The sequence below is a fragment of the Berghia stephanieae genome, chromosome 2 (assembly GCF_034508935.2).
Source record: "Berghia stephanieae isolate SIO BIC M18660-M18661 chromosome 2, UCSD_Bste_1.3, whole genome shotgun sequence".
NCBI classification, from domain to species: Eukaryota; Metazoa; Mollusca; class Gastropoda; order Nudibranchia; family Aeolidiidae; genus Berghia; species Berghia stephanieae.
The window spans coordinates 96,569,088-96,581,677 of record NC_088361.1 but is presented as its reverse complement, the minus strand read 5'-3'; the positions used below and the strand labels follow the sequence as shown (position 1 = coordinate 96,581,677).

The 12,590-nt window shown below is 35.5% G+C and overlaps 2 protein-coding genes across 4 annotated transcripts in view; one reads left to right on the top strand and one right to left on the bottom strand.

The window, feature by feature from the left end:
* The window catches only part of LOC144965949 (uncharacterized), a 91,022-nt gene extending 84,604 nt beyond the window's left edge, over positions 1 to 6,418 (bottom strand). For both annotated transcript variants that reach the window (XM_078901834.1, XM_078901835.1), the window contains exon 1: positions 6,062 to 6,418. In XM_078901834.1, coding sequence (XP_078757960.1) covers positions 6,062 to 6,217 — 156 coding nt within the window. In that variant the 5' untranslated portion in view covers positions 6,218 to 6,418. The remainder of the gene's footprint in view (positions 1 to 6,061) is intronic.
* Positions 6,419 to 6,777: 359 nt separating this feature from the next.
* The window catches only part of LOC144965950 (uncharacterized), a 51,875-nt gene continuing 46,062 nt past the window's right edge, over positions 6,778 to 12,590 (top strand). For both annotated transcript variants that reach the window (XM_078901839.1, XM_078901838.1), the window contains exon 1: positions 6,778 to 7,003. In XM_078901839.1, the coding sequence (XP_078757965.1) occupies positions 6,972 to 7,003 (32 nt within the window). In that variant the 5' untranslated portion in view covers positions 6,778 to 6,971. The remainder of the gene's footprint in view (positions 7,004 to 12,590) is intronic.

Genomic DNA, 12,590 nt, shown 5'->3' with positions numbered 1-12,590 from the left:
ATTATACTAAAAAAAAAAAAACAACAAAAAACTATGAATAAATCGTTGGTAGCAGTAATAATGATAATAATGTAAATTAACAGACCATCTGCGACTGTACTGCTGATCTGCTACCAAAAACAACAAAAACCCAACAAAAAACCCTGAATGATTTATCGATAAGAACTGCACCTTCAAGAGAAAAAATGCCCACAAAACAAAATCAAAACACCCCGAAACTGTTACACAAAATGCATGACTCCCACTCAGCCTAAGAACGATTGCCTTGTTGACAGCATACTGACTAGACTAGAGACTAAATACGCGATCCATATGGGATTTAAATTCACTTTCTTCAGCAGACAAATCTGTCAACAACAATAACCCCAGGTAAAACTGAACCCAGGAGCCATTGGAATGAAAGAAAAATTATTTTTTTTAAAATGGAAAGGAAAGTTGCTTTACATCACACCCTTCGACATCCAATTTTCCATTGGCAGCCAAACTTAAGAGAGACTCAGGAAAGTCAAATTCCAATTTCAGCGAGCTAAATTTAGCAACAAAAAAGTACACTCAGTAAGATGATTACCAATGAAAATAACGACACCATAAAATAGCATAATGTCAAGTCTATCATCAAAACTGTATAATTACAATAACATCAACATAGGATTGCTGATTCGTTAAAATAAATTTTTGATTAGTGTATCTAAACACATTTTCATACGAGCTGGCATGTCAGACATGGATATATTACAGCTTTTCAGGGCCAAATCCCTTCAAATTGCTTCTTGTGATAATAATAATAATAATAATAATAATAATAATAATAATAATAATAATAATAATAATAATAATAATAATAATATAATAATAATAATAATAGCAACATCTTTGAAAGAAAATAGGACTGGGGATAAAAAATGATTCTATATAGCCCACATTAAAGTTTTTCCAATGAGCTCAGAATTACTGGCAAATCTACAAATTAAAACTATTTATTCCAGAATGATATACGAGTAAATTGAAAACAGTTTTTCTTTAAACTATAGGGTAATTCTATTAACAGTTGATTCAAATGACCGCTTATAAATTAATTGAATTACTGATCAATATGTTATAATAATCTGCAAGAGCAAAATGACCATGACCGATCATTTATCGGCTTGAATGAAGTGGCAGATTGGCTTTCATCTGCAAAAGTAGCATGCATAATGTATCTGTTAAGCTTCCAGTTTAGCTTCCAGGATTGTAAAATATTTCCTCACGGCTTAAAAAAATTTAACAATATACGGAACAAATAAATAAGGGTGAACTCATTCAATTTCAACTGTTTAATCAGAAGAAAATGTTTGTCAACAAAAAACATGGTTTAGGTCATGGTTGAACACATTTTATGTGATCTGTCCAAACGGAAGAATCAGTTTGTCAACAAACTTCAGTTTCATCTATAGTCGTCTGCAAAACACGATTTGACATTGTATTCGATGCGACAATCTTTTGTAAATGTATAGCATTTAGATATGATAGATAGATGTTGCATGAATATATTACTTTTACAAGATTAGATTAGAGTTCTGGCGCCCCCCCCCCCCCCCCCCTTAGTGCCACTCACTTAACTCATTTTAGTTTTAAAAATACAATTTTAGCTCATTGATAAAAAGCAAATTACAAAATTAAAATAAAAATAAAAATTTACTCTTTTCCACAAAATTTCGGGGGGGGGGGGGGGGGGGGGGGGGGGGGGGGGAATAATAAAAAAAGATTTACTCATATAGCGATCACAGAAGTGCTAAATAGCAATAGCATTTAACATCCATACATTCATTTGCCAAATTAATTAAACAAAAAGCCTACTTTGCGAACACAAATACAGGAATACACGCACACCACACACACACATTACTGATGCACACACACACATTACTGATGATAAAGTGACATTTTTATTGAATCTGAATGATGTTATCATATCACCCCTTCCTAATTCCATCCAGTCTCTCTGGATTTTCTTTTTTTTTTTAAAAGCTGCACCCTATATGTTGTTTGTTATCAAGGGTTTTACGGTGCTTGCAGCATTTATAAGCCATTTCAGCGCCAGTAACATTTTTAGATCCACAATCGAAAGCACATGAGAAAAAGTAAGACAAAGGGGAATGGTTTGATTACAAAACAGATGCAGATTCCAAGAGCACGCTATCGATGTACTACGCGATCACATAAAAGACTCAAGCACATGATCCCACAAAGGGGAATACACTCAAATGCAGACAAACCATTGTACATTCAAAACAAACAAAAAACATCTCCCAAAGCCATAACTACAGATCTGAATGTCTCCCTCAAAGCCCAGAACTAAACAGAGTAATCCAATTCCAAGACGAAGACAGAAAGCAACCCAGAAAACATTGCAAGAGACCACGTGTCCGCCGCAGGAGATCAAAAGACCCCACACAGGACTTGTATATGCCTTACTCCATTACTGGCCTATAGTCTAGTATATCCCTTGGCGTGTGCTGCCTTATGTCTTATCACCTTAAATTCTTTTCTCCCTCAAATTTAAGTCTTATACTATTCAAAACAGGAATGATTAAAAATCGATACGGAAGACATTCTTGAACTATAACCTGTCTACTACAAAGAATTAAAAATATATCAAGCAGTGCCTGGTGCAACACACATGGCTTCAACAATTTCAAAAATGGTTGAAAAGACACCAAAAAAAACAAAAAAAAACACTGCTAAAGCTTCTAGAAACGATAAACCAATGACCCCATTATCCTTGGAGGAAAAGAATCGATCAACCACACAACAAAAATTATCAATCAAATCAAGAAAACCAGTCTAAAGTGAAGCAAATATAAGCATCCTTCACAAAAAAGATGATACTCTTTTGCTTCCTACTATTGTATCACATGAACTCTATAAAACTAATCTAAGAAATATACGATTTTAATCACCAACAAAAAAACAATAATAAAAGATTTCAGATAAAATCTTACTCAAGGTCCGTCAACTTATAATCAATCCCCCCCCCCCCCCCCCCCCCCCCCCCCCCCCCACCCCCCCCCCCCCCCCCCCCCCCCCCCCCCAAATAAAATGTTTTAGAATCAGCCTCTCTACAAGGGAAACATTGACAACAAAAGGACATTTAACTATTGAGTACAGGAACAGTTAACGAATGATATCAAAACGTAGTTTGCTTTGTATTGACCCCTTAAATGAGAGAGACATTCACTCCCTTTATCTTTCTCTATATTGATATCTGACGGGAACGAAGAAGAAGAAGAAGAAGAAGATATCAAAAGTGGCTCATTTTAGAACTCACAATACCAAATTTCCTCCACAATGGACACATTAGAGCAATCTTTCATTTGGTAGAAAAGCATCGTTGAAATAATATAAAATATTAATATAAAATATGTAGAAAACCTCCATTGACACTCACTAACACCAATACAAATGTTCAATCAAGCCTTGTATTCAATGTAAAAACATAGAAGGCACTAATGAGATAGCAGCACAGTCAGCAAAAACGTTACCCTGATGGAGTATATGAACATAGCATTTATTTGACTTATGGCTATTTAATGACAACAATTGACAGAAGAATTATATCAGAGAAGCAGCTCGGGAGAAATATCTTCAGACAGAGAATGAAAAACACTTAGGGTCTGTTCTTTCAAACAGCATCAGGCTGTTTAATTCTAAACTTAAACTGTGATATGTAGAGTTTCAATACTAATCATGTTCTCTTTAAAATGTACCATATGCTCTCTATTCATCGAAAATAAAAGATACAATCACACAAAATTTATGTTGAGTAAATCTCGCTACACATCGTTAAAATTGGTGAGCATCCATTCGAATTCAACAAAAACATTTCCAAACAAATCCACTATAAGCTGACAATCTTGAAAATTTTAAGTATATATAGTCTACTCAAACTCAACTTAAATCATTTCTGAATAAATCTGTGCTGCAGAATTTTCTCATGGCTAGTCTGAGTGTCTTGAGTACATTTTTACTGCGTAAAACCATTAAAATAGGCACCTAGACATTGAAATAAATTTCAAATCCAGAACTAGAACACAATTAGATGGATGGTACTTGTAATAACATTTAATTTGAAAGCTGACTCGTCTCTCTAAGACAAACAGCTCAATGTTAATAACTCATTGATAATTTTATGTAAATAAAATAGTCAATTTCATCTTTTCTTTTTATGAAGAACCAGCATCTCACTGCAATTAAGAAAGTTTGGGATTTGCAGTAGATTGATCCACATGAAATAAGCCATATATTCATAGGCGCATTTACTTTCATGTACGGTAACTAAAATAAAATAATATGAAAATACTGGAAAGTGAAAATTGATCATGACCCGAAAGGTAGGGTCGATGGTGAGTAAAATTAAAGTGTGCACATTCATCAAATTTAAAGTGAATTTAGCAGAAACATTCTAGAAAAATGGTCTATCGATGTATCAAGTACGAACATCAACAGTTAAGCCATCTAGTTATTTGACATTATTTCGGTTTAATTAATAAAAGACAATAATCTGTGTTATGTCCATACTACCAGTACCAGCAGCAACGGGATTCTTCTAAAAAGTTGAAAGTTGGTAAAGTGCCCACTATACTCTGTAACAATCAACTAATCTTAGTTTATTAATTGAGATCCAAGCAGCCTTCCATCATGCTAATAATGCTAAAAGCCTGCCGGGTATTTAGGTCGAATGCAATAGTGTATATCAATTTAAAATATTATATTTCTATTTACACCATAACCCAGAGGATGATTTAAAGATACAGAGTGTCTATGTACACGGTAACATTAGGCAGTTTAGTGGGAGTCAAATTGTGACACAACTCGCCCATAAGAAAGTTATGACTGGAAATTACGTTCGCTTTTTACTAAAAGATTTAGAGGGGTTCAATTAAAGATGCATGCATAACTTTGTCATAAAGAGGAATATCGCAGATATTTTGGTATCATAATCATTATTTTCATTACCAGGCACCTAGCCTTAGGATCTACGTACACGGTAACATTTATACAAGGTAACCTTGAATCTCGCCTTTAATGAACTTTAATGGGTTAAATTATATTGTTTGATTTTTAAAAATAACACACACAAACACACATACAGAGCGAGGTCTATCCATAGATTGTATTGTAGCGGCAAACCAGTTACCGGAGCTAGCTACCGTGTACGTAGATCCTGAGGCTAGGTACCCGGTTACCTTGTACGTAGACACTGCCTTAAAGAAATGCATTCATTCATTAACCAACTGACCTAAAAATGGTTTAGATAGAAATATATTTTTTAATGGTTTAGATAGAAATATAACAACATAACTATAACCTTGCTTCAATCTAGATGCAATTCAAGTACTGCATGAACAGGAATAGTGCATTTTTGAGGGGTTACATTCCGGATAATTTTGACTGTGATCAGAAACTGTTTAACAATAAACTGATCTTAAAAATTACTATTGACGCTGGCCAAAGACTAAAGAAATGGCCTACAAATTGTAATACCCATATTCCTCAATGTAAAACAAATTAAGGGTAAGAATAAGAAGTAAGGAGCGATGCACTTACAAGAATAATAGAAGAAGGGGTAGGTAAACTACACGGCCTAGACTAGAAACTAGGGTGAACCCTACCCTGCAACACCACACTACTCTGACTCTTGGAATGGAAGTCTGGAATTCCCTCCACTTATCATATACTACACAAGACAACAAAATAGACATTTGAAATAGTAATTCAATCTATTGAGAAAATAAAGCAAGAAGTGTAAAAAAGGAAAGAATATGAATCAAAGAAGCAACCGCCAGAAACGTGCCTGTGTGTGTAACGTGTGTATCCTTAATAAGTCGAGGTATGAAATGGGTCGGTCGGTGGCTTTGCTAGAAATGACTTGTGCTCCCTGAATCCTTTTTACATATAAATTCGATAAAAACAATGAAAAAAATAAAATACAACCAAAACATACGTATTCATTTTAATTGAAAATAATCAATTTCGCATTATTATCGACTCTAAACGTTGAAAGGTAAACTTCAAAACTTACAGTTATATCAGTACTGCTGTAGTCTTTAGTGGAAACAGCACGTACAAAACCTGACCGCCATTCCCATTCAGAAATTTTGGACACTTTTAGTTTTCCATCACTTTTCACTGATAAAAATCGCTTCCCCACTAACTCCTCCCTGATTTTGAAAGCCATAATTCACATCACACAATAATAATAGTTTAAAACTGCATTAATACTTCTTAAAATTTAAAACAACTCCACCACAATCTGCGGAATGTCACACTACACTCTGTTACGTTGTGGAGGAATACAACACTTAATGACATCTGGTGGGTCAAAAGGTCGAAGTAACGTCTACATCCGCGATATGTTAAGTAGATCTGAAAGAGAAATGGTGTTTATATTCTTCAAGATATATGAACTTTCCTTGCGTTATATGTATCCAACGGTTTTCATTGAACATCGCATTCAGTAATCAGTGATTGTAAAATCAGACTTATATTGCTGTTATATTTATTTGATTGTTATGAAGTCCGTGGTGATTAGAATACAAATGCCACTACGATGCCTATGTTTCAAACTTCAGACTGAGAGGCCTGAAATGGAACGTTAATGATTAGGATTGACATTTGTGTGCGATAAATTCATTGCAATCCATCGATTGATTGAACAGATTGTGATTTCTAGTCGTACCATAGGAATCAAGGAAATAAAGGGGTTCGTTTTCTCTTGACTATGCAGGGGTATGTTTTGGTCACGTGATATCAATTTCGAATCCAAAGATGGCTGCCTTTCTTGGGATACCTGAGACATAATTTTCAACAAAGTTTTATCTCAATTTTCAGAGTTAATTTAAAAGTCAAACTCGTATCTTGTACCATTGGAATCTAATTGGGATCCAGAATTTGTATGAATGCGACGTTCTTGTCGCAAGATCTAGGAAAGGATGGTTTCGGCGATTATTTCTCGTGTTGTCATGTAAGTATGATAAGGCTGAGGCTGAGGAGGGTTTCCTATTTTTTTTTCTCATCTCGTTTCAGTTTCAGTTTTCGAATTCAAGGTTCTTTCTTTTTCAAAATGAAATCATTCACAGGTCTGGAAAAGTCGGACCAATCATACTCATAAGGTTTCTGTCTGTAAATTATTTGGACCGATATTGAAGTTGAAGCCTCGTTGAATGAAACGCATTCGAATTTGACTCATCATTCGCATTCATTCATTTTGACGAGCGAGACATCAATTTGATCCGCTATCAAGTCCAAGTGTTTCAAATTGAAGATTCCATGCCGTTCATTCTGTTTTAAAACCCTGAAAGTAACAAAGGCGATTTGCAATCATTAGAATTAGAGATTTGCACCCTTGTAATTAATTAATTAAAAAAACTGAATGATTCACATGCTATAAAAATACATGGCCGCACAAACATTATGCTAAGGCCAAGGCTAAGAAGAAAGAGCGCCCTTTAAATTAAATGCCTTTAATTTTTAAGAAAGTTTGAAGCACATTCATTCATTAAACTTCTCAACTCATACCCCTACTTCGGTCTGTAGGATTTTTACCTATCTGTCACTATCAGTACCTATCAGAATTACTTTTTTTTCCCGTTCTCATTTTATTTGGACATCTTGTTATGTTGTTAGAAAAGCTTTTCCATTAGACTTTGACTGACTTTTATTCTTTTAGAAGAGTTTTAACTATTTTTTTTTTAATGTTCTAACTGGACTTCCAATGCATCTATGATTTTTATCGTCTATACTATAAAGCAGATTTAGACTAAATGTTGATAGTTCCTATACTACTATACTATTATTATTTTCAATTGCATCAATTTCATGTTATTATCGATAATTTAATTAGATTTAAAAAAACAATCAAAAGCTATGGGAGACTATTCAGATAGTAATCTGTTGATTGCACATGCGTATTGTAATTTGAGTCTGAATAACCATGGGAGACTATTCAAACTCAAGTCCGAACCGAATAGTCGCAGCCTATTTCATTGGATACTAGAAAGCACTCAAAAGTTATCCCATTGGACACATGTTCATCAGACTTCATTTTTGCATTGAGAAATTAAAGAAGCTGAATGTTGTTTTTTATATATCGACACTGAATTTCCGATTTAATGTCTTGCTTGTTGTATGCGGAGGGCGGAGGGGGATTAGTGATGAATTTGTGATAGAGCGGAAAGGAGCAAAGGTGGGAAGGGGTGGGGGGAGGGGGACAGACACAGAGTAGTTCAGCTAGAGAAATGGAGGGAGATTGCCGTGGGTGGTCGGACAAACAGGCTAGTGTGGATAGTGAATGAGGTAACATGCAGGCATTTGAGTAGCAGAGATTAAGATAAGGGAAAGAATGTGAATATTGATAAGATAAATACAAATTCCAACTCTAGGAAGAAGAAAAGGAAGATGAAGAAAAATATCTCGGTGTTTCTGGGTGGGGTCTTCTGTTCCCCATATTTATTGATCTGACATCTGATGAAAAAAGGGACTAAATTGTTTGCTTCTTCTAATACAGCAGCAATCATGTAATTCCTTCCTGCAATGAAATAGTAATGTCAACAGTTGTCAAAACATGCAGTCAGAGGACAAGTTGTCGCAAAGTTCTGAAAAGGTTCATACATATTCGTAGAATTTGTTAAGTGACCCATGACCATCTTAAGTCCTTTGCCTTTTTCATCAGCATATTTGCCTTTGTAAGGAGAGCGAAGTCCATTAACTTTTCTGTTGCCTCGGATTCAGATGTCTCTTCATGTTCCTTTTCAAAAAATGCAAGATTCGTTTCCAAGAGCTTTCTTCTCTTTTTCAATTCCTAAATACCATCACCCATGTTTCCTTTTCAAAACCTTCTTCACTTGTTCCTCTTCTTTCAGCTTCTCTTCAATGTGATTATAGTACCTTTTTCTACCTTGCTGGGCTGACATCAGATCTTTGTCAACCTGAACTTTGCTGAGTTCTCCTTTATCACTCATGACCCTCCTGGCATTTTTTTCTCTAAAAATAAATTTCCCGTTTTTTTCAAGGTTTTGAACAAAACACACATGTCTTTCCGTGTTTTCAAGGCCTTGGAGAGACAAAATCTAAATTCCCAGTTTTCCAGGTGCGTGGGAACCCTGTTGATTTCCAAAGACAGTGCTTATAAAGGAAGAGCACCGTAATACATACAACTGTACTAGAATCAGAGCTGCTAACATCAACTAAAGAAAAGGTGTAATTTTGACTGCAAAAAGGAGTAATGTTGAAAAGGTCTAATTGTGCAAAACAAAGGCATAAACAAATATCACTTGATTTTCGTCTGGCGATGATTCAATACTCTGGATCATTTCTTAGCCTGCCGATATCCCATTCCCAAGAATTTATATTTTCAAATATTAGTCTATGCACAACAGGTCCAATCTATATTTGATCCACACCTGATAAGGACTGTCATTCCCTGAATTGTCCCAACAACAAATTGCTTAAATCACCAACACCACCTTGATGATGACGAAAAGGCATGATGTGGAACAAAAAAGCATAAATATATTTGTTTTAAAAAGCGTAGTCCTACGCCTTTTTGGCGTATAGTTGTCAGCTCTGTAGAATTATAATCCTAATACTAATAAGCATTTTAAAAATATACTAATTAAAGGTTATGAAACATTGAGTATAGAAGACTAGAGAGATTTATCCCAGAATTTAGATAGCCAGTGTCAGTTTGAATTTTCAGGTTTGATAACTTTTCAAGAGGATGATTGTGTATATCTGGATGATGATATCATGTCCGTGACACATCTGGAATGATAATACAATATAATCAAAAGCAGAAATGAGAACAAACATTAGGAATTTCCAGATAAAGGGAGTTGGCAAGCCTGAATTTTCATGGTGTGGGGGCTGGCTGAGACTAGCTTGTGTTCATATATATGTCCGAAGCAGGCGATGGAGCTCTGACCTTGACCTAAGAGTCTGTTCCCCAGATGCTGTGGAGTAGGTTCGATGTTGGAGTGACAAGCTATGATGATGACCACCACCTCTTTTACTACAACCACCACCACATCATTATCACTACCACTACTACTACACCACCACCACACCATCATCATCACTACGGCTGCGACTACAACCACCAAAACCCCATCATCACTACTACTACTACTACTACTACTACTACTACTACTACTACTACTACTACTACTACTACAACCACCATCATATCATCACTACCACTACTTCTACAACCACCACCACATCATCACTACCACCGGCACTACAATCACTACCATTAGGTTTTGGGGCTTTACTTCATTTGAAATTAGGAAACTTGGGGATTGTATCTGGCATTGTGTTTACATATCATAATATAGTTCTAAGCAGTTATCTATTTAGAACTATACAATATGTAAACACAATGCCAAATACTATCCCAATTCCATTTTTGTGTGTGTGCGGAAATTCCTCCGAGTGGTGTGTGAAATTCCTGTGAGCCAAATTTATAGTTGGCATCTATGAATTTTGGTCAGCAAAATGACTGTCTTGATGGATGATAGAATAGGCTTTAACAGGCGTGACGTACCTACTCCCACCTACCTTTTCAATGAGCCGTCGAGCATGCCTATTGTTATCACTCAGATTTTATGATGGGACGTGCATTGTGAATTGCCCGGTTCATCACATATGTTTCAATTGTTTTGTGCAAGTGAAATGAAGGAATAGTGCGGTGTGAACCATGCATTAATTTTGATGGTTTCTGTTCGACATGTTTGTCAATCCTTTGAATTTAATTATTTAATAGCAATTATGGTGTTTTCCATTTTGGTTGTTCATTTATTTTCTTTTAATTTTGTTTCTTCTCTTTGACCAAATGAACTCCATTCCAATAAGACCTTTCCTTCAGTCCACAAAAAGTCGATGATTTTCCTTCATCTTTAAGTACCTCTGATATCAAGCGTTCAAATAAACTGAACTTGCTTGCTTTTGAATATTGTCATGCCTCGCGGACATTTGAGTATTATATAAATCTGGATTAAAGAAGAGACATTAGCATGATTAGATTTGTCAATACGTTTTAGAGTTGAGCTTCAAGTTTCAACCATGTTCATGATTGTCGGCTTTCGTAACAAGCTTCTGTGGAATGAAAAAAAAATAATTTTATTTTTAAAAAATATTATTCGTTGTGATATTTTTAATACTTTTGTTTTCATATTATTATTAATATGTTTATATTATGTATGGCTAGATAAATATGGCTTGTGTATTTTCTTATATTTTGACATTTCATTGTCAATTGCAAATGTTTTCTCTAGATTTTAAAGTTTATAGGAGTTAGCCGGAAATATCCGACAGTGTCGTTTGTTTGTAGTTGAATTCGATATCCTGCGGGGAAAATTTATCAACGTTTTTTAGGAGATGGGGAGAGCAACAAATATAATGCCACTTTGTCACCTCCATGGCATCATTACCACTACTCCTTTCACTTCTACAACCACTGAATCATAATTATCTCATCATCATCATTGAAATTACTGCCTCTACCAGTTCATCATCATCATCAAAACCAACATTGCTACAACCACCATCACAGTATCATCATGACTACCACATCCACAAATACCAGCACATCATCACTACCGTCACGGCATCATCATTAATATTTCCACCACATTGTCACCAACAATCTTCAATGCCACCAGCCGTATTTTATTTATTTATTACTGAGTATTATTATTATTATTATTATTATTATTATTATTATTATTATTATTATTATTATTATTATAGTGCATAGAACAAAAGCGTGAAGGAGTGGTTTATGTGTGTGTACGTTTAAAACGCGGGACTTTCGAGATTTTTAGTTTGCTTTTGCAAGAACTTTGATTCACGTAACTGATGAAGGGATCACGCTTTAAAACCATTCACTTACTCAGTTGTGCATATCGCAATGATGCCATAATCATTTTTCACATAACTACAAGAATCATTTTAATCTCTTTAGTCACTGGAATTAGAAGAAAAAATATCTCCCCAAGACAGGCATGATTACAAACGTTTCTTTCAATAAGTCCTTCCGTTAGTCATGCAGTTTTAATCCTTTTAAAAGGGCTTTCTAAAGTAATGGGCAGTGAGGCCAAAACTCCGGTTTCACCGGGAAAAACTCCGGTCTGGAGCAAAAAATTCCGGGCTCCGGGCAACTTCTGTCAAATTCCGGTGAAGTCAATTTGTTCCAAGTATCCCCCCCCCCCCCCCCCCCCCCCCCTTTCCAATCACCACATCATCATCATTGTCACTAGTATTACAACCATCATCACTACCACTGCAACCACCACCACATCATCGTCACCATCATTACCACTACTACTACAACCACCACATCATCAGTACCACAACTACTACTTCAACCACCACCACTACATCATTATTACTACCACTACCACAACTACCATCACCATTACAACCACCACCACATAATCATCACTACCACTTCTACTACAACCGCGACACCACATTATCACTACCACTACTACTACAACCACCACCACCACATCATCATCACAACTACTACTACTGCAACCACCACCGCCACA